Genomic DNA, 27,493 nt, shown 5'->3' with positions numbered 1-27,493 from the left:
ATGTACTACTCCACCTTTCTGCAAGAGAGTCTCATAATTCTGGAATGGCAGGTGCGGCTGTTATAAAATGAAGACAGATGACACAACATGTACTCTGTGGAGATATCCTAACTGCTTTTACGCATGTATGGTGATCTGGAATGTTGCTGCTGCTGCTGCTAAGTCGGTTCAGTCGTGTCCGACTCTGTGCGACCCCATAGACAGCAGCCCACTGGGCTCTGCCATCCCTGGGATTCTCCAGGCAAGAACACTGGAGTGAGTTGCCATTTCCTTCTCCAGATCTTGAATGCAACTCATCCTAAACACTCGTCATGGTCATTCTGGGTTTTGATGTTGGGTGATCCATCAATCTTGCACTTACCTGTGGCACATGATGTAACAAGATAAACAGAGAGGAAAAGCATGAATGAAGTGCCACATTTGTGCCAAGCTCTGGGGTATGTTTCTAGTTTAATCTTTACCACTGTCCCACAGAATTGCTAGTGTCCCCATGTTACATGTAACAAATTTCCTCTGAGTTCTCTATTCTGTGGTGACAGAGCTGTGACTGGAACCATGTCTGTCTATACCAAAGCAGTGCTCTTTTTACCGTGTCACGCTGACTCATTGGTCACAGAGACAAAATGTGTAAGAAGCAGTTTGCAACATGGGAAATATAGCAGCATGAACAGTGCATGCACTGAGCACTTTGTGGGCTCTGGAGAGGCAACTAAATGCCTAGGGATTATCTGAAAGGCTTTTCTACAGAGGTGACATTTTAGCTGGGACTTTTGAAAGATGAGTCAATATTTGCCATGCAAAAATCAATTCAGTCTAAGTAGTAATAAATGGGGCTTAAAGAGGCAAACAGCCAACTTGTTTATCTAATGTCAAATGTCCCTGCGATCACACAATTCCATCTGTCTTCCTTGCCGCCAGCATCCTTCTAAATTCTCAGACTCACAACCAAACAGCCACCTTCAATTTCTCTCTCCTTTTCACCCTTTGCATCCCAACTTGTGATAAATTCTTCACTGTGTTATTTCTCAGGAGTCCACTACATGACCAAATCCCAAAGAGGAGGGTTTCAATCTGCTCGAGTCACTGAAATAGACCTGTCTCCCCACTGTCAGCCAAGCTGGAGTCAATATTGTAGGAGTAGGACAAAGCAACTTTTCTCACCCAAATTCAGCAACTGCCAGTTTAACTCTATTTGGTGCAGGGAGAATGCCTGTTTCTGAAGGTATAAGCTGGAGCCGGAACAATGGCAAAGGGAACCCTACTTACAATAATGGTGATTCAGCACTGCCCTGCAGATCTTTCCCTCTCAGTTCCTTACAAAAACATAAGGGAAGATTTTTGTCTTTTAAAAAAGTTCCATTTTCATTTGCTAAATGAGCCAACTTAATATGAGAGAGATGAAAAAAGAATAAGCGTAGAGTATTAATATAGATTTTGAGGACTCTGGATTTATGTTCTTCTCCCTCTCTTAACTATTCAACCGGTCATACCAATCAGCACACGTTCTTTTCTTTTTTCTAGTCATCGGCATTATAAATTTTGCCATCAGCAGAAAATCCAGCTACTCTTTCTTTTACTTGGGATGAATTATAATACAAAGACCAAGCAATTAGAAATGATCTGGAAATTTTGTCAGTGATGCATGATTCAGTTTGCTATTACTTATATGACTTGAGATTGCTCTCAGGTAAGGGCTTATCCATGGTAAGGAAGGTTTAACTAATAGGATGCCAAAGTTGTGAAGAGAGACACCATTTTGCAGGTGGCATTATATTTACTCAAATTTTCTAAGCAACTTCATTTTAAACTGAATATAAAGTAGTTGAAGTAAACCTGGAAGATGGCTTTGAACTGAGAGGCAGGCAGTCCTGGAGTGCTAGGACAGTCACAACCTGGCAGGTAGACAATTTGAAGTTGAGTATGGACATATTTCCTGATTCCTAAAATGTGGACTTTTCATATGTTAGGATTTCTAAAATGAGACACCTCTTTAAGAAATGTGTATACCTAATGTGATGATGTTCCTTTATACATTTACTAACCATACCATATGTATTAGTGTTCTCTAGAGAAACTGAACCAATAGTATATGTACACAGAGGAAAAAGAGATTTTTAAAAGAATTGGCTCACATAATTATGGAGGCTAACAGGTCCCAAATCTGCAGAATGGGTTGGCAGACTGGAGAACCAGAAGGGCTAATGTTCCAGTTTGAGTTCAGTCTATCTACTGGAGAATGCTCTCTTACTTGGGGAAGGGTCAATCTTATTTTATTCAGGTCTTCACCTGATTGGGTGAGGTCTGACCACATACTTAAAGGTGATCTGCTTTGCTCAAAGTCCTACAATTTAAATTTTAATCTCTATTTTAAAATTAATTTTATTGAAGTACAGTTGCTTTATAATGTGTTACTTTCAACACTACAGCAAAATGAATCAGCCCTATATTTACATATATCCACTCCCTTTTGAACTTCCTTCCCATTCAGGGCATCACAGTGCATTAAGTACAGTTCCCGTGCTGGACAGTATGTCCTCAATTGTTACCTATTTTATACATAGTATCAATAGCATACATATGTCAATCCCAATCTCCCAATCCCTCCCACCCCCACCCCCACTTACTGCTTGGTATTCATATATCTGTTCTCTATGCCTGTGTTTCTATTTCTGCTTTGCAAAAAAGATCATCTATACCATTATTTTAGATTCTACATATATCAGTTAACATATAATATTTGTTTTTTTTTCGGTATGACACTCTGTAGGTCCATCCACATCTCGACAAATGAACCAATTCTGTTCCTATTAATGGTTGAGTTATATTCCATGTTCCATTGTGTGAAAATAAATAAATAAATACTAATCTCATACTAATATTCATTGGAAGGACTGATGTTGGAGCTGAAACTCCAGTACTTTGGCCACCTGATGCAAAGAGCTGACTCATTTGAAAAGACCCTGATGTTGGGAAAGATTGAAGGCAGGAGGAGAAGGGGACAACAGAGGATGAGATGGTTGGATAGCATCACAGACTCAATGGACATGAGTTTGAGTAAACTCCAGGAGTCGGTGATGGACAGGGAGGCCTGGTGTGCTGCAGTTCATGGGGTTGCAAAGAGTCGGACACGACTGAGGAACTGAAATGAATCACATCCTAAAACACATTAGCTGGGCACCATAGTCCAGTCAAGTTGACACATAAAATTAATCATCACACCATATTTACCCTTTCCCCTCCTTCTCTGCCACCATTTTGCCCTGTCCCAGCCATCATCATCTCTCAGTGCCCCACTTCCACTCAATTTTGTCTGCAATCCTCACTTTACACAGCAGTCAGTTTACTTTTTATAAGATAAATAAAATCACATTGACCTCTCTGACCTCCTAAGCAGCTTCCTTTTCTACTTAGGGTGAGGCGCAATCTCCTTATTAAGGCCACCATGATCTTATGACCTGGGCCTTCCACCCTGGCAGTCTGACACCGTCCCACACTCCTCTCTAGTTATCACCTCTAGCCAGATTGCTCTGCTTTTGTCTCCTGGAACACAGCCAGCTCTTGCTCACTGTAGGGCTTTGCGTGTGCTATTTCCACTGCCCCATCGTCTCCTCCTCATTTCTTCCCACAGCTTCCTTCTTCTCACTCTTTATTGCCAGTGTTTCTGTTCATTCCCATCATATCTCACCTAAACAAGAACTTTAGCCTCCTCATGAGAGCCTTCATCTTCACACCGTTTTTGTCCTCTGCAGTACTGTGAGTTTTAAAAACCACAAATAAAGGCTCTAAAATATCTCTAACACAAAATTATTAACCTTCTTTGTTCCATAGAACATTTGGCAGCTGACCAAATATCAGCACTTATTATTCTCTTTCCGGAATGTTGTCTGAAAATAATCAAACAACATGCATACAATTATAGCACAAATTATTGTGAAATATGTTACTGATTTTTTCAGAAATTTGTGATAGTTATCAAGGTGCTTCTTTGTTAATAACAAGATGTAACTGTGGATCACATTACCAACATTTTGAAGATGTGATTAGCATAAACAATTTAAGGTGTCTGTAACAACTGAAATATGAAATAAAAATATCCAATTTCTTTTGAGAATAGGGTGATTTGTATTGCTAGACCACTGTATTTTGTTAGCTACATTCATAATTGAAGTTTTTAGGACTCAGTGCTTTTCTTCCCCACAAAATGCTTGGACTGGAGCCCTGACTCTCAACATTTTGATATCCAAGTGTGAGGCCTTTAGGAGGCAAATAGATTTAGATGAGGTTGATAGCTTACTGTGAACAATGTCAGATTCGTGATCTCTGATTTAGCTTCAGGACCAGGAACCAGGCTTGATCACTCAAGAGCTTTTGTGTGGCAGAGTTTTATTAAAGTAAGAAAAGGGACAGAGAAAACTTCTGACATAACATCAGAAGGGGGGCAGAGAGGGCTCCCCTCGCTAGTGTTGCAAGGAGTTATATACTTTTTAAAATTAGTTTTACAATAAATCAAAAGAATGTTTCAAGTTTGTGAAAATTTTATCAGACTCACTTCCACAATTTACATTTTTACAATAACAGGATTAGTCAGAAGGTTTTCAGGAAGGATAAACTGTCCTCAAGCAGGATACATTGTTGTTGTATAATCCTTAGTACAGAGTTTAAACTGTTTTTTGTTGTGTAATCATCAGTTCTGGGCTTAAAGAAAAAAACCTTTTATGTGACTGAGACTAAGGAGTGTACAGGAAAAAAAGATGTTTGAGAATGCAGTTCAGTTCAGTTCAGTCTCTCAGTCATGTCCGACTCTTCGCGACCCCATGAATCGCAGCACGCCAGGCCTCCCTGTCCATCACCAACTCCCGAAGTTCACTCAGACTCACGTCCATTGAGTCAGTGATGCCATCCAGCCATCTCATCCTCTGTCATCCCCTTCTCCTCCTGCCCCCAATCCCACCCAACATCAGAGTCTTTTCCAATGAGTCAACTCTTCGCATGAGGTGGCCAAAGTACTGGAGTTTCAGCTTCAGAATCATTCCCTCCAAAGAAATCCCAGGGCTGATCTTCAGAATGGACTGGTTGGATCTCCTTGCAGTCCAAGGGACTCTCAGAGTCTTCTTCAACACCACAGTTCAAAAGCATCAATTCTTTGGCGCTCAGCCTTCCTCACAGTCCAACTCTCACATCCATACATGACCACAGGAAAAACCATAGCCTTGACTAGACAAACCTTTGTTGGCAAAGTAATGTCTCTGCTTTTGAATATGCTATGTAGGTTGGTCATAACTTTCCTTCCAAGGAGTAAGCATCTTTTAATTTCATGGCTGCAGTCACCATCTGCAGTGATTTTGGAGCCCAGAAAAATAAAGTCTGACACTGTTTCCACTGTTTCCCCATCTATTTCCCATGAAGTGATGCGACCGGATGCCATGATCTTCATTTCCTGAATGTTGAGCTTTAAGCCAACTTTTTCACTCTCCTCTTTCACCTTCATCAAGAGGCTTTTTAGTTCCTCTTCACTTTCTGCCATAAGGGTGGTGTCATCTGCATATCTGAGGTTATTGATATTTCTCCCGGCAATCTTGATTCCAGCTTGTGCTTCTTCCAGTCCAGCATTTCTCATGATGTACTCTGCATATAAGTTAAATAAGCAGGGTGACAATATACAGCCTTGACGTACTCCTTTTCCTATTTGGAATCAGTTTATTGTTCCATGTCCAGTTCTAACTGTTGCTTCCTGACCTGTATACAGATTTCTCAAGAGGGAGGTAAGGTGGTCTGGTATTCCCATCTCTTTCAGAATTTTCCACTGTTGATTGTGATCCACACAGTCAAAGGCTTTGGCATAGTCAATCAAGCAGAAATAGATGTTTTTCTGGAACTTTCTTGCTTTTTCCATGATCCAGCGGATGTTGGCAATTTGCTCTCTGGTTCCTCTGCCTTTTCTAAAACCAGCTTGAAGATCAGGAAGTTCACGGTTCACATATTGCTGAAGACTGGCTTGGAGAATTTTGAGCATTACTTTACTAGCCTGTGAGATGAGTGCAATTGTTCGGTAGTTTGAGCATTCTTTGGCATTGCCTTTCTTTGGGATTGGAATGAAAACTGACCTTTTCCAGTCCTGTGGCCACTGCTGAGTTTTCCAAATTTGGTGGCATATTGAGTGCAGCACTTTCACAGCATCATCTTTCAGGATTTGAAAGCTCAACTGGAATTCTATCACCTCCACTAGCTTTGTTTGTAGTGATGCTTTCTACGGATCACATTCCAGGATGTCTGGCTCTAGATGAGTGATCACACCATCATGATTATCTGGGTTGTGAAGATCTTTTTTGTACAGTTCTTCTGTGTATTCTTGCCACCTCTTCTTAATATCTTCTGCTTCTGTTAGGTCCATACCATTTCTGTTCTTTATGGAGCCCATCTTTGTGTGAAATGTCCCCTTGGTATCTCTGATTTTCTTGAAGAGATCTCTTGTCTTTCCCATTCTGTTGTTTTCCTCTATTTTTTTTTTTTTAATTTTTGTTTGTTTGTTTGTTTTTTTTTTTTTCAATTTTAATTAAAAAAAAAATTATACATGTGTTCCCCATCCTGAACCCTCCTCCCTCCTCCCTCCCCACACCATCCCCCTGGGTCGTCCCAGTGCACCAGCCCCAAGCATCCAGCATCGTGCATCGAACCCGGACTGGCATCTCGCTTCATACATGACATTTCACATGTTTCAATGCCATTCTCCCAAATCTTCCCACCCTCTCCCTCTCCCACAGAGTCCATAAGCCTGTTCTATACATCAGTGTCTCTTTTGCTGTCTCGTATACAGGGTTATCGTTACCATCTTTCTAAATTCCATATATATGCGTTAGTATCTGAGGAAGGCTTTCTTTTCTCTTCTTGCTATTCTTCGGAACTCTGCATTCAGATGCTTGAGATCCCTATCTCCATTTTGAAAGCCCCAGTTCCTTTCTCCTCCTCAGGGACCCTGGACTTCTTATCCACCCGCCTAGGAATTGACTCTCTGAAGGTGATGAGGTGGAGCCCCCCATGATGGAATTAGTGTCATTATGAGATGAGAAAGACACCAGAGTTCTTTCTCTGCTGTGTGTGAATAAAGCAAGAAAGTGGCAATCTGTAAGCCAGGAAGAAGGTCTTCATCAAGAGTCAAATGTGGGAGATGAGTGTGAGAGGGAGGCTCAAGAGGGGGGAAATACATGTATATTTATGGCTGATTCACACTGTTGTACAGCAGAAACCAACACATCATTGTAAAGCAATTATCCTCCATTAAAATTTTTTTAAATAAGTTAATTTTGAAAAGTAGTCCAAGCTCTTTAATGTTTCTTCCTTCCTAATTCTCAATAAAATATATTTTTCCCTGGAAAAAAAAAATAACCAAATCTGCTGTCATCTTGATCTTGGACTACCCAGCCTACAAATCTGTGAGAAATAAGCACCTGTTGTTTAAGCCATTCAGTGTATGTATTTTGTTTCAGCAGCCCAAGGAGAAAAAGACAGAAGGAAACACTATATTTCACATAACAATCAGTAAAAATAAAGATGTATTTTATTTCCCATCTAAGTTCACAAGCCCCTTGAATTCTATTCCAGATGGATTCTAGTAGTTGAGTCCCTATATACCAATTGTTTTTGCAGTAAAGTCAAAACTCCTTAGCTCATTTTTAAAGTGATTTACAAATATCTCCAGAACTTTTTTCCAGCCTCTTCTGTCCACAAAACCACATATCCTCTTGTAATCTAATCTCCAGACATACAGACCTCATGCCATGTGCAATTCTATCAAATTGTTTTGTGTCTTTAAGTCTAAGGGTGGTCTCTCTGACTAAAGTATCTTTCTTCTACTTCACCCAACAGTCTTCTTTATCACTTAAGATTAAGTATTTCTGACTCTGTCTTCTCCTCCAGGGAGCCCTTATTATTCTCTGCATGGTTTAGGTATGCCTTACCCAGTTTTCACAAAACTGATTATTCCTCTATGGCAGCCTTCACACCCTTCCCTTCCCTTGTTTCATGCCATTATCATTTAACTGTGTGGACTGTGTCATTTCTTATGCTGTTTCTGTGGTTAGGGAAGTGCAAGGGCTTGATAAATTTCTGTAAAATCAATTGATGTCCTGAAACTGTAGTAGTTTCTAGGCTCCAGGGGAGTGGTCAGAAAACAGAGACTGAGTATGTATAAACAGAAGAAGTGGTCCTGATAATGGTTTTAAAGTAGCAGACGAGGATTTGAACTTAATAATACACAGCATGATGCAGAAGAAAAGGCTAGCAACCAGGAGAGAAAAAAACATGACTTTGCCTGTTCAGGAATACAAACCCCTTTACAGAGTAGGCCTAGGGGATTGGCTAATCATCCCTATTTTAAGTGATACCTTGGTTAAATGAGTTCTTCCTACATCTTAATTCCTTTGGGAAAAAAATCCAGGATAATTACTAGAGACAATTGATTTTTTTACAGCTGTTAAGATGAGGCTCCTGTGTTTTTGTTTTATTTACAATTTAAAAAATTTCTTATCTCACTTTCTATACCTTATTAAATTATATATATATATGTATATATATGTACATATATATATGATATGAATTTGAGCAAACTCCAGGAGATAGTGGATGGCAGAGGAACCTGGTGTGCTATAGTCCATGGGGTCACAAAGAGTCAGACACAAATTAGCGACTGAACAACAACAACAAATATATATATATATATAGACACACACATATACCATATACATATTAAACATGTATATATACATATAGACATGCATATATACTCATGTATACATGCATGTGATGCATTATGTGTATATATACAGTATGTGTATATATATGTATATGTATATATATATATATACAGTGTGCTGTTGCTGTTCAGTATCTAAGTCACGTCTGACTCTTTGTGGCCCCATGGACTGTAACCCATCAGGCTCCTCTGTACATGGAATTCTCCAAGCAAGAATACTGGAGTGGGTTTTCATTCCTTTCTCCAGGGGATCTTCCTGACCCAGGGATTGAACTCAGGTCTCCTGCATTGCAGGCAGATTCCTTACCACTCAGTCACCAGGGAAGCCCATATATACAGTATATATATATATATGTGTGTGTGTGTGTGTGTGTGTGTATACAGTGTTTGCCACTCTAAGCAAAAAATATTATACTAATTTTTATATCATTAAACACCCACTCATTGTAGCATAACAGTAACATACCCAGAGTAAATATTTAAAAATATTTGTTCAACATAGTTTGCTAACAGGAAAGGATTTGTGTTCTTTAAGATGTATAATTACTTTCATACCATATGCTCTTCTGATGCAAAATAAGGTTCGATTTTTGAAGGTGATACCTATGGTTTAAAAATTAGATCACATCTAATATCCCATTCTTTTAAACGCACAATATGCTTTATGTCTTTTGCTCAGAGCTTAGGGATAGGGAAAGTGTCATTGGCATCCCTAAAACTCACTTTCAACTTTAGCTATATATATAACTGGACATGGAACAACAGACTGGTTCCAAATAGGAAAAGGAGTACGTCAAGGCTGTATATTGTCACCCTGCTTATTTAACTTATATGCAGAGTACATCATGAGAAACGCTGGACTGGAAGAAACACAAGCTGGAATTAAGATTGCCGGGAGAAATATTAATAACCTCAGATATGCAGATGACACCACCATTATGGCAGAAAGTGAAGAGGAACTAAAGAGCCTCTTGATGAAAGTGAAAGTGGAGAGTGAAAAAGTTGGCTTAAAGCTCAACATTCAGAAAACGAAGATCATGGCATCCGGTCCCATCACTTCATGGTAAATAGATGGGGAAACAGTGGAAACAGTGTCAGACTTTATTTTTCTGGGCTCCAAAATCACTGCAGATGGTGACTGCAGCCATGAAATTAAAAGACACTTACTCCTTGGAAGGAAAGTTATGACCAACCTAGATAGCATATTCAAAAGCAGAGATATTACTTTCCCAACAAAGGTCCGTCTAGTCAAAGCTATGGTTTTTCCTGTGGTCACGTATGGATGTGAGAGTTGGACTGTGAAGAAGGCTGAGCATCGAAGAATTGATGCTTTTGAACTGTGGTGTTAGAGAAGACTCTTGAGAGTCCCTTGGACTGCAGGGAGATCCAACCAATCCATTCTGAAGGAGATCAGCCCTGGGATTTCTTTGGAAGGAATGATGCTAAAGCTGAAACTCCAGTCCTTTGGCCACCTCATGCGAAGAATTGACTCATTGGAAAAGACTCTGATGCTGGGAGGGATGGGGGCAGGAGGAGAAGGGAATGACAGAGGATGAGATGGCTGGATGACATCACTGACTCGATGGACGTGGGTCTGAATGAACTCTGGGAGTTGGTGCTGTATAGGGAGGCCTGGCGTGCTATGATTCATGGGGTCGCAAAGAGTCGGACACGACTGAGTGACTGAACTGAACTGATAATGTCTTCCTCCTCAGTAGACATAATGACCTCATCTCTTAGCATTTTCAGGGGCTTTTCCCCATGGCTTAGTGGTAAATAATCCACCTTCAATGCAAGGAAAATCCCATGGACAGATGAGCCTGGCAGGCTACAGTCCATAGAGTTGCAAAAATTTAGACACAACTGAGCACACACACATGCATTAAATCTTGAAAATATCAAATGAACACATTTGGAGGAAGAATGAGGATGCACTATATACCCTGGGCAGCAAATCACCATGCTTATGCCACAGATAGTGTGAAAACGTCCAGGGATCAAGAAACTATGAACACCTGGTGGGCAGTTACTGGGGCTCGGGCAAATATGGAGGGACTGATATATCAGGAAGCTTTTAAATTGTAGATGGCAGGAGCACCATTCAAACTAGCTTAACTAAAGGGGAAAAAAAAAAAAAAAAAAGGTATTAACACATATAACTGAAAAGTCCAAGAATAGTACTTGCTTCAGGCATTGTTAGAACTAGGCAACCAAACAATGTTACCAGGACTCTGTCTCTTTCCATTTGGGGGGCAGGCTCTTTCCACGTGGTGAGAAAACAGTCATCATTTGTGAAATGCATTCACTTGTCTAGAAATCCTACCAAGAAAAAGAGTTTTTGGCAGAAAATTCCATGGGCAAACTGGCTTAAGTCACACGCCTGTGATTAAACCAATCACTGTGTCCAGGATATATATGATCTGATTGGCCAGGCCTGGTTCTTGTATCTATTCTACGTTGAGGAGGAAAGGACAAGGTTCAGAGTCAGCTCCCTTAAGACTAATCAGCATAGATTCAACAGAAGAAAGAGGCAGTCTATTGCCAGAGGGCTGGAAAGGGTGCCGGTGACCAAGAACAAAAGAGGTCCTCTGCTAAGTAAAATTATGAGAAAGTGGCCCATGGATAACTCTATTGTTTTATAAATGAAAAGGTGAAAAAGTATGTGTCAAATTTAGGTAAAACACTTAAATTTTTCTAATTAAAAAGTTTTTAAAAATTGGAATATAATTGCTTTACAATATTGTGTTAGTTTTTCCATAAAACGTGAATCAGCTACATGTATACATATATTCGCTCTCTCTTGATCCTGCCTCCCTTCCATCCCACTCTTCTAGGTGACCACAGAGCACCACGCTAACTCCCTGTGCTACGTAGCAGCTTGGCGCTAGTACTTTACACATGGTAGAGTATATATGTCAATGCTGCTCTAGATTACGGTTTTGAGAGAAGTGCATTCATTTCCATTTATTGAGATTCTTTTAAACAACCAGCAGTGTCTTGAGAGCTAGAGACAGAAACAGAGTAAGTTGTTAACTTTAGGAAGCTTATAGTCTAGTGACTGAAACTAGGTGAATAAAGCAACTGAGAAAGGATATAGCATTTTACAGATTCTAGCAGAAATAGGACTTATCTCTGCTTAAAATATTTTCACAAGAAAGAGTGATAGAAAACATTGAGCAACCTGCTCATGGGAGGCTCTGATGAGAAGGTAATATTTCAGGGAAGACTTGAAAGAGCCACGTGAATATCTCAGGAAGAGCATTTCAAGCAGAGGGAACAGAGAGGGCAGAAGTGGCAACGTCAGGAATGGAGTAAGCACGGACAATGAGGAGGCCCCGGTGGCTGGAGTACTGGCCACCACTGAGTACCTGAATCAAGACTTCTCAGAGTTATGTGGCCACGGCTACCCCAAGTTCAGCATTGGATCTGCTATGTGAGAGTGCTAGGTTCTCGGGGAAATACTCCTCCCTCTTCTTGGACAAGGGGCCTGAGGTGCAACTTGGAGCTCCCATGAGAAGCTTCCAAAACTGAAGGAAGGGGAAAGGAGGTAGAGAGTGACCAGTGAGAACCAAAGCCCTTTCATTCATTTATTCATTCATCCATTCATACATTCTTGAAGCATGGCTTGCAGTATCTGCTTGCTAGTTTCAGGTACTTGTGTAACTACAATACAGGACTAAGCTAGACAAAAATCCCATAGCTAAGCAGTTTGCAGTCTGGCAGTTGTTTATGCAGACAGGCTGGGCTGTGTCAGGGAGGGAACGCAGGATGCCTGGTTTAGGTGTGCAAGGGCAGCACTGCAGAGTCACCGTCAGGGTCGGGGACCCCAGTACAGAGGCGAGGTTGCCTTCCTTCCCAGGTGGAGTGATGCTGGGAGGCTTCCCGCCTCTTGGTGCTATAAAAACTGGGACCCAAGGGCTGCTTTCCTCACCTGCTGCTCCTCAGCCCCTCCTTGCTTAATGAACACTTCTGGGTTTCCAGGCTTTGTCCTCACTCTACTTAATAAACGTTAGCTAAAGAGATGCACAACGTGAGAGTTGTGAATTCGTTTTATTTGGGGCAAAATGAGGACTGCCAGCTGGGAGACACTGCCTCAGATAGCTCTGAGCAGTGGTTCCAAAGCGGCAGTGGGGGAGGTCAGGATATAAGACTTTGGTGAACGGGGAGTTCAGTGCAATCAAGCGCTTCTTTTACAAAAGGTTTTTTGCTAGTCATGAGGAATGGATGTCACCATGAAGGGATTTAGTGCTTTTCTAGATATGAGGCGATGCAAGGATTGGGATCATGAAATCAGTTCTTGAAAATGTCTAGCTATCTAAAGACCTGTTCCACTGGTATCCCGGGAGAACAGAGTGCCCCACCCTCCACCCTGAATTCCCTTCAGGGAGTGTCGAAGGTCAGGAGCTGCAACAGCACAGGCAGATGGCAAAGGCCCTTGGTGGTGGTGTTCAGTTGCGGGCAAATCTTGGCAAGTGCCAATTGTAGTTGATATAAAGGAAGAGGAGGAAAGGCCATGAAGGTAGAAAAACAGAAAAAGGCACGAAATTCTTGCTTTTGTTTTTACTCTGCATCTTTCTTTCCCTAATATAATGGGAAGAGGAAATTTTAAAAAGCATAATTCTTCCCTCCAGGCTTAAAATAAAAATTCTGAGAGACATAACCTTGTGTTTACTCCAATGCATGAAATGAAATATCTATCATCTTCTTATCTATAGTTTAAAAATAAATTTGTACCCACTGTGTACAATCAGTGAGCCCTTCATGAACATGAGTTTTGAAGTGACTGAGTCTGGCTTTAGAATTGTGCTCTCCCTGGCATGGGATAGATACAGCTGGCAAGGGCGGTGAAAGCCCAACAGGCATCATATATTGGTGGTTTGGTTTGGCAGCCCGGAGTTACTCTTGTTTACTTTTTGATTTATTTTCCGAATGTTTAGGTAAGTTATGTATTCTTTAGTTCATCCCAGCCCTGATCAGCTTGGAACCACTCCATCGTGTCTATATTTCTCAAGGAAACTTCTGGGAATATTAGACATTTAATTCCCAGGTCCTCAGGGGCCAACTCACTCTCAAGCCTTACAGTCCCTGGGTGTCACTGAGACCTCACATAATCACAGCTGCCCAACTGTCATTAGAAAGTGTTCATCTAGAAAACACAATTCTAGCATTCACGCGAAGAGTCGGACACGACGAGCGACTTCACTTTCACTTTTCACTTTCATGCATTGGAGAAGGAAATGGAAACCCACTCCAGTGTTCTTGCCTGGAGAATCCCAGGGATGGGGGAGCCTGGTGGGCTGCCGTCTATGGGGTCGCACAGAGTCAGACACGACTGAAGCGACTTAGCAGCAGCAGCAGCATTCCCTTTGGGAGAAGCAGGACCAGGGATAGGGTGAGGTGCATCCAAAAATCAGTGAAAAAGATAAATAATACTTAATGCAAGGGCTTCCCAGTGGCTCAGCAGTAAAGAATCCTGCGATTCAGGAGACACAGGAATCACATTTTTGATCCCTGGGTTGGGAAGATCCCCTGGAGGAAAAATGGCAACCCACTCCAATATTCTTGCCTGAAGAATCCCATGGACAGAGGAGCCTGGTGCATTACATACAGTCCACAGCGTTGCAAAGAGTTGGACACAACGGAGCACATATACGCATTTAATGCAATATTTTAAAAATCAAAATTAATGTTAAAATGTCTATGATAAACAGATATTAAAATTTCAATAAAAAGTTCTGTTGTTTTTGTTGCTTGTGTGTTTTATGACCCTGCGTTATTGCATCCTGGGGCCAGCCCTTCCTCATCAGCCCTCAGCTCCCTGGCCTGGCATTGTGCCCCTTGTCCACTAGCAGGTGGGTTTGAGGGCTGATTGTGTGCCAACTGTTGGGGCAACGTGGAACTTTCTATAATATATATGTATAGTTATGTGTTTTATTATAGAGCTTATATTAACGTTCCTATTTGGTTCAAACTACAGAATACAGACTGATGTTTTAATGAGTGTATACAGAAATGCACATTTTTCATATTAGCTCAGGCTTCACTAATGCACAGGAAAACAGCAATGGGAACCGTTGACTTTAAGGTCTTCTCTTATTTAGCAGTCTGTGGTGTGGAAAACAGTTTACAAAATCATATGTACAGCATGAGCCTATTTTAGCCTTAAATATATGTCTATGCACACATATGAATATTTAATAAATACGTGAAGAATATATGGGAAGGGAGGAAGGCAGATAAGCAGGCAGACAGGCTATGTGAAGCTATATCTCTAAATGTTAACATGCTCAATTCTGGGTGGTAAACTGTAGATTATTTTTGCCTTCTTTTTTATTTGTATTTTTTACTTTTCTACATTGAAAGCATATTATTTGAGAAATTAAGCAATAAAACTATTTTAAGGTTCTTATGACAATCCCACATGCTTTCATTGCCATGTTAGCTGGCAATGATTTTCTTTGTATGGAGGCATCTCACTTCATCAAAAATATATTTAGTAAGATACTGTCTGTGACACTAAATACGCTATAATTACCAACATGGATGCATACCTGTTTAAAAAAAAAATCAGGTAACCAATCTGCTAGAAAATATACATTCAAAATGCCCTTGCCAATTTAATCAAATTCCCCAAGAACTCTTAATGACTCATCATTCTCATAGCTATAATCTTTCCCTCTTTCCCTTTGACTGGGAATTTCTTTCTAGGAAGAAAAGACAAAAGTGCAATTATATACAAGTCAATATGTGACTGAAAAAGGTGGTCAGTGTGGATGCAGGCTTTTCCTGCATAAAAGGCAGGATGAGATTTAGGATGAGATTTAATCCCCTAGGGGAAAAAAGTAAAATTATTTTTAAATAAAAAAAGCCCACATTTTTAATGTTCATTAGCTAGCATTTAGCTAGAAGGGTCACCTATCATTAAATTATTTTTATAGGCAGCTTAGCAGAAGCTGTGTTTCCATGACAACAGACAACTTATGGAAAGTAAAAAAAAAAGTTAATGGAATTTGTGGTGATCTTAACAATGCTCTATGGAAATCATTCATTAATCTGATTTTCCTATTGCTCAGGATTCCATGCCAATTGCAGAACCAGCTTTCCTGGAGCTGGCTCATGTTGGAAAGAATACATTTTTGAGAGCTCCAGCGTGCCTTTCCCTAGGGAGTTGAGATAGAGAGTTTGGTAATCCTCCCTTGATCTCTCTTATGAGCTGAATATGGGAAGAGACTACTATTAAAAGAAAACAAAACAACCTTCCCTCCCTCCCACCCACCAAAACAAACCAAAAAAGCCCTTAGATCACCTCAAGGTAACTATGAAATGTGTAGGTTTGGTCAGAACTGCAGGTGCAAGTTTTATCCTCATTCTCTTCTGGAATCCACATCAGAAGGCTTGTTCATGAATTAAATGTTATATGAGAAAAAGAGGAATCAGGCTGCTTTTTAGATTTTTGAACTAAACCACTAGGTGGATGATGGTGGTAAAGACTGAAAGATGAAAAAGTGTGAGCTGGGTGAGAGGAATAAAAGGTTCTATTTTAGAAACCTCTTCATCTTCAAAGAGATCAAATGTATTACGTCATGCTGGAACATTTTAGACTTAAATAATATAGCTCTGTCAAAAGAATTTATTTCATGCAGACATGGCCATGGTTTTGCTATCAATCTGGCCTGGTGCCCAGAATATGATCTTATTACCACCTGAAAGATTCACTTGTCAATGCTGAGGCCTTTTTAACTTGTCCCCAACCTAGCTTTTATTTTTTAAGCAGTAATCCAGATGTAGATGTTTTAGGATCATCAAATTCTGAACAGAATTTAGAATCTATTCGCCTTTGCATGTTGAACAGTCTCTGTTTCCCAGTATCAGCTGATTTTGTGTGTGTTGTGTATATATTTGAGTCACTTGTTTTGTACCAGTGTAACAGCTGCAGTTATCCCTGGCATGTCTTTCAGGATCATTACAAGCCTCTCTGATGTGTCTTCCCCTATTCTAAAATTTCTATTAAGGGGACAAGTTTTTAAAAACTAAATAAAAATCAGTAAAAACAAAATTCCAACTCTGACACAACAAGTAATACCACTGAACAGTGAATGTTAATATAGACTTAAAAGGTCATATTGCTATTGTTTTCAGTATAACTATAGATTCAGTCGGAGAAGGCAATGGCACCCTACTCCAGTACTCTTGCCTGGAAAATCCCATGGACGGAGGAGCCTGGTAGGCTGCAGTCCATGGGGTCGCTAAGAGTCAGACACGACTGAGCGACTTCACTTTCACTTTTCACTTTCATGCATTGGAGAAGGAAATGGTAACCCACTCCAGTGTTCTTGCCTGGAGAATCCCAGGGACGGGGGAGCCTGGTGGGCTGCCATCTATGGGGTTGCACAGAGTCGGACATGACTGAAGTGACTTAGCAGCAGCAGCAGCAGCAGCAGCATAGATTCAGTGGATGAAGTTTAGAATTATACTTTGAAGAAGGTAGATTGTGCCAGGTCAGAGGAATGCTGCTTTGAAGTATAGATTTGGGAAAGAAATTAAAACATTTACCCTATCAAAAAAACTTTGAGGTAAAGAATTCCTAAAGTAATATCTTGCCACTATGGCTCCAACCCACGGAAGACCTTTTTTTAAAATCCCTTCTCACATCTGATGAGACCATAATCAGATCAAGATTTAATTCCAGATACTTGCAAAGTCCTCTGTGGAAATCACACAAACCCAGAATAAATTAAAAACTCTTAAATCATTTTAATATGATGTTATTGATGGTTCCCTTTTGATATTTTTATGCTTTTGTTTTTTTTAAATCTCTTGGCATCTGAGATCTTAGTTCCCCAGCCAGGGATTGAACCCATGCCCCCTGCAGTGGAAGCTCAGAGCTGAACCACTGGACCACTAGGGAAGTCGCTGGGCTTTTTCTTACAGACCTTTTTCCTTGTGCTTCTTCCACTTACTGTCAGTGATGAGGAAAGACCCCTTAACCCAGTAAGGACTCATCCTTCACACGACATCAGGTTTCTTCAGAGCATTAACTGGGCACTAGCTCCACACAAAGCTGAGAACTACCAACCTGTAGGTTGTATCTCCTAAGATCACTTCTTTCCATGATCTTCATTAATTTTAAGGCTTTGACACAATTTTTTCTTCCTTGCTGGGAAATTCTATGTGCAGATGAATGTAGGAAGCTGAAGGGAGTCCACTGGCGTTGTTTGTCTGTAAGAATCAGGGTCAGGGCAAAGGATGACATGTTAAGAACTTGTATCAGAATTGACTTAGGGAATTTAGAGGGAAAAAGAACAGCATCAGATGCTTCAAGATTTAGGGACGTTGCTTTGTTTCTGAAGGGAACTGTTTACTTCCTAGCAGAGGATATTAAAAAACAGAAACTGGTAGGATATTGGAAAAAGGTGGACGTGCTAAATGTACCCTCTGTATACTATCACCGCCGGCAGGAACAGTGATTATGACTAACCAAGAGTCTGTCAGTTGCATTGTGAAGGGATGAGTCTAACAGAAGCTAATAAACTGAGAAAATAATCAAATACACAGGTCAATACTTGGATTAAAAATAAATTATCTAAGCAAAAGCCTGGGGGTTTCTAAGAGTTATGCAGGAAGGAGACCGTCATTTATAAAATGAGGAGACAGACCTGGGACAGATTCTTCCCTCACAGCCCTGAGAAGGACTCAATCTTGCCAACAACATCTTGATTTTGGGCTTCAAGCCTCCAGAACTGTTAGAGAATAAATGTCGGTCCTTGTTTAAGCCACCCAGTCTGTGGTACTTTGTTACAGCAGTCCTACAAAAATAATATGGCGCCCAACAGGCCCATTAAGGACCTACGCCATTTGTTCTGACTGAAGCCTTATGGCTTCATCCATCTTTTCTTTGTCAGGGTTGTTGGTATCAGACTGGGAGGTCAGAAATAAAAGATAAAATGTAAGAACCTCAGTGTGTCAACCCAACCCACGAGAAGGCAGTACAGAAACACAGAGCCATTGGAGTTTGATTACTCTCATGGTTTATTAATATTCAGATTGAAAAAGGAGCCGTAGAGCCGCAAGTTACGCTAATTGGCACATTTGCTTTATTTATTTATTTTCAAAACAAACTGGGTTTTTTGAATTTTTTTTTTCCTTTTTGTTCATTCCATCACATTGAAAAGGAGGAAAAGAAAAATGGTTTTGAATTCACTCGATATTTTGGACTCCTCAGATGAACGGAACATTGCACACACACTTGGAACAGAGAGAAATAGAGAGGAAAGTGGACTCCCACAGGGCCACACGCACCAGATCAAAAAACTTGGATACAGTGCAAGAATTTCCCAAATGATTGGATCATCATTACCAAAAACTTGCCATAACAACACCAAGAAACAAAAATGTTTAAGCCACACTGTTTGACTTGGGATCGTTCCTGCTTTTTTTTTTTTTTAAATGTTTGCCACACAGAGAGAAAGAGGGCCAGTGGGTGGGAGAGGACAGACTCACGGACGTGAGCAGGACAGGAAGGGAAACTTCAGAGTGGAGTTAAGAAGAGGGTGAGGAGAGACAGGGTTCAGGAGAGGGGAGAGTGGGGACGTGGAAAGCCATTTCTTGAAGTTCAGGCATGTTCTTGGTCCGCCTCGCGTTCTTCTCCTTTACCCTCGTCCTGCCGGGCACTGTCCTTAGGTTTGGTTTCATCTACAGCTTCTGAGGAAGAAAACAGAGGGGTGGAGGGTGAGAGAAGGAGAGTTAGTATTTCGTCTCATATGCTCAGATGACAGTGCGATGGATTTCTTCTTTTCATACTGCTTCATAAAAGATTTCAGACATAAAGAGACTATTGCTATCTCAGTAATGTAACTTCCAGGTTCAGAAGAGGTTACCCCCAAGAAGTTGCTCAGTGATGTATAGGAAAGAGCTCAGGAATCAAACCATGATATCATGGGCAAGGAGTCCACTAAACAGAAATTACATGGTCTGTAGTCTCTCAGCTGTACAAACAAGGTGTCCACACATAGAGGGTCCACAGCAATCTCGTATTTCTCTTTTTCTTTTTGCCGCATGGCACGTGGGGTCTTAGTTCCCCAGTCGGGGATCGAACCTGTGCTCCCTGCATTGAAAGCATGGAGTCAACCACTGGACTACCAGAGAAGTCCTTGAGCTTGTATTTCTTTTGCATCAATGTCAGACTTATCAGATACTATTTGGATCATTCAACATCCATTTCAAATTTCTCACTCCTTATTTCTAATATTATAAAGGTTGGAAAGTACAATACTTGTCTTTGTACAATCCCCTTGGAGGTAGGGATGTTCATGTCACACAGTGATGGTCACTTAGAGACAGGTTTCCCCAGGAGGACTCTAGAAGAGGTGTTTGCCCTTTGTTTTCTCCTATTCCTGATGACTGTGACATCAAACAATACCTGGTAGTGTAGCAGCCAGCCCGCGATCATGAAGACAAAAACTACACACTAAGGATATGTGTGCTGAGTCGTGTCTGACTCTTTGTGACCCCGTGGACTCTAGCCTGCCAGACTCCTCTGCCCATGGAGTTTTCTAGGCAAGAACACTGCAGTGGGTTTCCATTTCCTTCTCCTGGGGATCTTCCTGACTCAGGGATCGAGCCCATGTATCCTGAATCAGCAGGGATTCTTTACCACTGCACCACCTGGAAACACTGAGCACATGATGATGATGAAGCAGAAAAGCAGGAAAAAACCTACTTGTGATGGACCACAGTACTTCTGGGACACTTTTCCTTAGACTTCTTCTTATTAATGTGAGACAATAACTCATCTCTTCAAGCCACTGTAGTAGTTTTTAGTTTTTTGCCATCAAAAACATTCCAGATGACTATACTTATCCATAAGGCAAGTGTGTTTTGCTAAATAAGAAATACTTTGTGCTTTTATAAAGGATCATTTTTTTCCTTAAGGAAGAGTTGATTTTCTAATAACTTGCTGCGTGGTTTTCTGACAGAACTCACAGATTTCGTATTATAGACAGCTTACTAATATGCCACCTAATGGAAAGAGAATCCATTCACTCTGATGTCACATCTGTTATTAAACTAAACTCCATGTGTTGGGATCCCCACGACTCCCCTCAGGTTCAGAGATTTGCTAAAGGACTCACCAGATTCAGCATATAGTTTTACTCATGGCTATTATTTACTAAATGAAAGAATATGAAGAGGAAAAAAAGCAGCACATGTACCCCAATATTCATTGCAGCACTATTAACAATAGCCAGGTCATGGAAACAACCTAAATATCCTCTGGCAAATGAATAGATAAAGATGTGGTACATATAAACAATGGGATATTACTCAGCCATAAAAAGGAACAAAATTGGCTTATTTGTAGAGATGCAGATAGACCTAGAATCTGTCTGTCATACAGTAAGTCAGAAAGAGAAAAACAAATATCACATATTAATGCATAAATCTGGAATCCAGAAAAATGGTACAGATGAGCCTATTTGCAGGGCAAGAGTAGATACTCAGACATAGAAAATGGACATGTGGACATGGCAAGGTGGGTTAAGGGGGTGAGATGAACTGGGAGATTGTATTGACATATATACATTACCATGTGTAAAATAAATAGCTAGGGGGAACCTGTTGTATACCACAGAGAGCTCAGCTCGGTGTTCTGTGGTGACCTAGATGGTAGGGGGAGATTCAAGAGACAGGGAATATATGTATACATATAGCTGATTCACTTTGTTATGAAGCATAAACTAAAACATTGTAAAGCAACTATATCCCAATAATTTTTTTTTAAAAAGCAAAGGGAAAAGTTGTATGGGGCAAAGTTTGGAGGAACCCAGGCACAAGCTTCCATGAGCCCTCTCCCCATGGAGTCATGCAATATGTGCTTAATTCCTCATCAGCAATGAATTATGGCACGTGTGCAAATGTCATAGCCTCAGGAAGCTCTCTTAAGTGTACAAGGCCATGGTTTTTATTGCAGGCTAGTCATGTAGGCACCCTCTACCTAGCATATACCAAATCCAGACTCCTAGAGGAAAACAGATGTCCAGCATAAACCATATTGTTGGCACAAAGAGTTTAGGCATGGTGAACAACACCCTTAGTTAGGAAGTGGTGAGAACCCTCTTAAAATTCAAGTTCCCAGATACCAGCCAAGGAGTCAATTTTTCAAAAAATATCTCTAAGAATTAAGAGATGCTGAGACTAGAGAAATGGAAAACTTTTAGGAGACTATTAGAAGATCTCATAAAATGTTTCTTTGAAATCAGTCAGCTACATATTTATATTCTGATAAAGCCGAACATTTATATCCAAACAAGACCACTGATGCTAAATATAGTTTTTGGAATTTCTTCTTTAGAACATCTATCTAAAAATATTCTTTTAAATCTCTTCAGTAGGAGAAAATGCTTATCTTTTTGAAAATAAATGTGTGTGTGTGTGTGTGTGTGTGTGTGTGTTTTAAGAATAAATAAATTCCAGGTCTGGTAAACAGCAACTATGATAGGTCATTTTATCTTATGACTTGTTTTTGATCAAAGTTTTAAAGTCTGATCTATTTTGTGGGGTTTGCAACTGACTGTAAGTTAAAATGTAGTTATGCTAGTAAGACTATCTGCAACTATTCATAGAGATTTTTTAAGGCTATTCCCTCCAAGGTGACTTTTGAAGAACCAGCACACTGATCACATTTTCCAACCAAAAGTTTTGGGTGAAAACTAACTCAATTCTGATCTTCATAATACTCTATGTACCAGCAGTGTGCCTCGTGGATCACAGAATTCAATGCTTTAATGGACCACTTAATTTTCTACCAGAAGAAAGCTTCCAGATTCATTTGTTAGATCTTTTTATAGCAATTTGGAATTCTTTCAGATAATTTATTTAGTTCCCTAGCCCTGCCCAAACCTTTGGAGACTACAGATATGCCTATAGTGCTTTACCGTACTTACCAGTTCCAAGAAACAACATATTTAATGCCGTCTCCAAATTGCAAAGAAAGAGAATATTGATTTGAACTGTCTAGAAGAACATAAAAGATTGACTGCAGGAGCAAGAGAAGACTTCAAACCTCTCTTACTCAAAAACTTGGGAGCTATTATATATGATTTGAAGGAGGTTAAGAAACCCAAAAGATCAGAAAGTAAGCAGGATAGGTGAGAAGAGAGGTATATTTGTGGAAATAAAAGAACACAATTCAAAAGGGGAAATCAAAGGAACAAAGGTCCAGAAAATTCTGAGAAGCAGCCAAACTTTCGATCCACTTTTGGAGGTAGAATCAGGTTAAATCTTTCCACATTCCCTCACTTTCTCTTGTTATCCTTTGCTTGGGTCCAGGAGGAAAGGTTAAGCTGGACATGCATCTGTTCGTTGTGACAGGAAGTCACTGCTGTCTGTTCCCTATTAAAAGAGCCTCAATATCTACATATCATTTTCTCTTAAATGCTTCAAAGTATTTGAAATATAATTATTCATTTGGTTGTTCAATAAACTGATTTTGAACACTTGCAGTGTGCCAGACATTCCTCCAAGTATTGAGAAGAAAAGTGAGAAAACCAGAAAATATCCTTGTTTTTGTTTAAGACTTTAGTATTAATACCATTAATAGGCAATGACATTCATAATTATAGGATGTTGGCAGTGAGAGGGACCTTTAAAATCTTCAAGGGTAATGACAGTATCTTCTGGTCAACTTTGAATGTCCCATGTCCAGCACTGAACCTCTCAGAAATCACCATGTTCACTAGCAATCTCATGAATTTTGTGATTTCTGTGTTACCTTAAAGAGAGAAAGTTAACATTCTAGACAGTAAAGCCATGTATTCTTCATGTTCTAGAGTTGAAAGGTACTTCAAAAGGGAAGAAAGAAATGTGTTCATTCATTCATTGATTTATTCAGTAAAAGGTCCTGGACCTTTATTACACACCACACACTGTGCCATGCATTTCAAATGCAATGCATTGCAATGGCGATACAGCAACTAAAATACCAAGCAAAAATCTGCCTTCTTGGAATTCATATGCTAGTAATTATTTTCATGTGCTTTGTTTGTGGGAGAAGGGCTGGTAAAGGAAAAAGTAATATCTAGACAAGACAAGAGCAGCCTAAAAAGACATATTTTCTCCTAGGCCACTTCTCCTGGACTTGCAAAGTTGAATATCTCTAAACAATATCATAAATTTTGAAATATGTTAAACTCTAGTAGTTTTCATATTCTTGACCCACAACTACCAGTCCTAAGAAAGATCAAGACCTCATTAAGACAGTAATAAAAATCAAAGTCATTTCTACATCCATCTGGAACTGGGTGGTGGTTGCCTTAAACAAGTAAGGGGACCCACGTGGATGTTTTCACAGTGGTCCTTGAAATAGGTATGTCTAACCGGCTCTCTGATTCTTGCTGAAAATAGTTTCTGGAAGCAGCTCCTGCCTTTGTGCATTCCATTCATTTCCTGGAAAGGGTGAGAACAGCACGCCTGCAAGTTCTGTTGGTGAGCAAATACCGGGAGCATATGCAGCAGCGGCTGCTTGTGTGCTCAGCCAGGCGCCGGCTGCAGGGCTGAGGAGGGATGGCGGCGCTCCCAGCTGCCAGTGCCTACGCTGCACTCTAATGGCCCTGTTTACTGGCACTGGTCCAGGCCCCTCTGCAGCCCTACATTACTGAAATTAGGTTGAGTGGATTTCCCAGTAAAACATTATCTCTTGGGACCTGCCCAGCTCTCCCCAGCCTTGTCAACATTTATTAAATAGAAGCTGCTATCATCCTGGGGCCATGCCCACAATTACTCTACCAACCACGACTGGGCTGGGACGTGTGCTTCCTTTCCTTCTGATTTTCACTTTTCTTGAATATTAAATATCATCTCCTCAAAGGCTCAAAGGAAAGTAATCAAAAATTTCAGTAGCAAACTCACATGTGTCCCTTTGTCACTTACATGATCTTCCTCTTGAGCTGGGTACCAGCTGTCAGCCTGGGGATCATGACTTTGGGTGGTCATATTTTGCTCTGTTTTTGCTTTTTATTTTTACTATATTTACATTTTAAGTTCCTTTAAAATTTCATCTCTGATACTTACCATGATTTGGAGTAATTTACTCAACCTCTATTGTCTCACTCTCCTTATCTATAACTGGTGTTAATATTGGAACCCACTTCATGTGGTTATTAAAACACTCAGATGTGTTAATTATTTGAAGTACTTAATAATGAATGGCATGTTTCAGTAAACTGCTCAGTAAATATTATTATTAAGTAATTGGAAGGGAACTAACACTGGTTTAATGTTTACTATGTGCCAAGCCAGGTGCTAAGTGCTTTCACATATTGGTATTTAATATATTGATATATTTCCCTTGCTTTGCTATTCCTTTAGTAGAAATAATGATACCTACCTCATAGATTTGTGATGATCATTAAATGAGAGGAAAAAAAAAACTAATATGGTTCCATTTCCTTGGTCACCTAAGTGCTTCATACATAAGAGTTTTCTCTCTCTCCACTAATTCATGCTTATCTACTCTTACCAACTGAGCTATCAGGGAAGTCCAAACAGGAAATCTGCATAGCACAGGTGAATTGTGTCACAGTCTTTGCAACCCCAAGGACCTTACAGTCCATGGAGTTCTCCAGGCTGGAATACTGGAGTGGGTAGCCTTTCCCTTCTCCAGGGGATCTTCCCAATCCAGGAATCGAACCCAGGTCTCCTGCATTGCAGGGAGATTCTTTACCAGCTGATGCACAAGGGAAGCCCTCATAGCTCAGTTGGTAAAGATTCTGCCTGCAATGTAGGAGACCCAGGTTCAATTCCTGGGTCGGGAAGATCCCCTGGAGAAGGGAAAGGCTACCCACTCCAGTATTTTGGGGCTCTCCTCATGGCTCAGCTGGTGAACAATCCACCTGTAATGTGGGGGACCCAGGATCCCTGGGTTGGGAAGATACTCTGGAGAAGGGAAAGGCTCCCCACTCCAGTATTCTGGCCTGGAGAATTCCATGGACTGTACAGTCCATGGGGTCACAAAGAGCTGGACATGACTGGCAGACTTTAACTTCCACTTTCATCTATTCTTAGCCCACAGCCGAAGATAAACTTTCTTCAAGTATCCCAAGAAAGGGAGAGAGAAGTCTGTGCCTTATAAAGCTTTTGCTTGTAGAGTAAAAATAATAATAATTATTTGAAAAAACAGCTTTGAGGTCAAGGTCTAAAGCCCAAAATTAATCACCAGGGCAAAGCTGACTGTTGGCCAAACTTGAGAGGCATGATTCTCTAATGCAAGAACCAAGATGCTAAATAGTAATATCTCAAAAGGCAGGAACTTCTCTGAAATTGCTTTTACTTAAGAAGAGGACAATCTTCTCTATTTCATACCTACATGACAGTCTGTAGGTAACCACCTTATCCCTGCCCTTAGCTCCGTTTGATTCCCTCCAGGTTGTAGCAAAAATACATTTACTATATTGGATGAGCAAGAACCACGGGACCTCCTGCTCTCAGATATACAGTAAACCTTGTGTCCAGTGGGCAAGTTACAGAGGGGATGGCAGTTCTCCAGGCTTAAGATAGTACATCCAATTTTAAGAAAAATTCCCTGATTCAATAATAATTATTGAATCCAAGACTTGAAAAATAAACCCAGGACATCTTGTCCTTTAGTCTCAAAGAAAATGATCAAACTGAGATTTTTCAGCTTTATTATAAGAAAGAACTTTTCATTTCCTGGAAGGCTTTCAGTCATCTGTGGACAAGGCATGTTGTGGGGAGAAATCCCTGCCTCGTGGAAGACTGCTCTGATAGGGTTATTCCTTCTGCCTGTGCACATGCTCTCTCAGTTCTTGGATTTCTCAAGCAGGGAATCCCAGCATATTGTGAAGAATAAAGAGATCAAAGATGGAGGAAAAGTGGCCACTTTCTTCAAAGAATTCCAGGCAAAGAAACGCCATACTTCTTTAGGACTCTTGATCAAACATGATTGAAGTTAGCATTCCCCCTCCTCACCAAAAGATTATCTATACTTCCTCTTCCTGCATTTCATAGAAAGTTAATAACTTTCTAAAAAATCAAACCTCATGTAGTTGATGTTAATTATTTAGGTCCATACTTAGGAGATAAGGAAATGTCAAACAGGTTAATTGTGTCTGTTGCTCATTTTTCATTGAATTTACTCTTAGCTATTCTTTCTTGAAGTTTTTTCCATTGATTGAATCAGGCTTCTTAGGTATTATACCAGCTATTTCAAATTACTGTATTTCCTTAGGTATTTCCATTATACTCATTGCTTTCAACAGTGAGTTATCCTAAGTCTTATCTTGTGATCAGAAGTGTAGTAATTTGTGTCTGTCAGACCTAGAGAAAGTTAGTGAACTATTTTCTAGATTATACTGGTTTTAATTTAAAAATTCAACCAATGATCTGTAATGTTTTAACATATTTGAGTTAATATGCTTTATTAAAAAATTACAAATATTTTCAACGTTTGTCTTTAAAAGCAAAAGCAGATCTAGATATGTCAGATCGATTTGATTATCTGACTCCACAGCTAAAATGCATAAACCCAAACTAGAAATAATTCTAATTCTATAAGGGTCACTCCAATAGTGACTACAGCTGTCTAAAATTTTTTTCCTACATATAAATATCTATTGCTTGGATAACATTTAAATTTTATAATAGAAGCACTATATTTATGAGTCATATTCAGCTCATGCTTTGCCATGTCTCACCATGATGTGTTTGGGTAGTGATTGAGATTAGCCA

At 40.1% G+C, this 27,493-nt stretch overlaps 1 protein-coding gene across 1 annotated transcript in view; it reads right to left on the bottom strand.

Moving 5' to 3' along the window:
* Window positions 1-18,760: 18,760 nt before the first annotated feature.
* GAP43 (growth associated protein 43) overlaps window positions 18,761-27,493 on the bottom strand; it is a 101,626-nt gene continuing 92,893 nt past the window's right edge. The window contains exon 3 of the mRNA XM_027525494.1: window positions 18,761-19,450. Within this exon, the coding sequence (XP_027381295.1) occupies window positions 19,362-19,450 (89 nt within the window). The 3' untranslated portion in view covers window positions 18,761-19,361. The remainder of the gene's footprint in view (window positions 19,451-27,493) is intronic.

The sequence above is a fragment of the Bos indicus x Bos taurus genome, chromosome 1, assembly GCF_003369695.1.
Source record: "Bos indicus x Bos taurus breed Angus x Brahman F1 hybrid chromosome 1, Bos_hybrid_MaternalHap_v2.0, whole genome shotgun sequence".
Lineage (NCBI taxonomy): Eukaryota > Metazoa > Chordata > Mammalia > Artiodactyla > Bovidae > Bos > Bos indicus x Bos taurus.
Note: the sequence above shows the minus strand (reverse complement) of the source record. Positions and strands in the feature narration are given on the sequence as shown.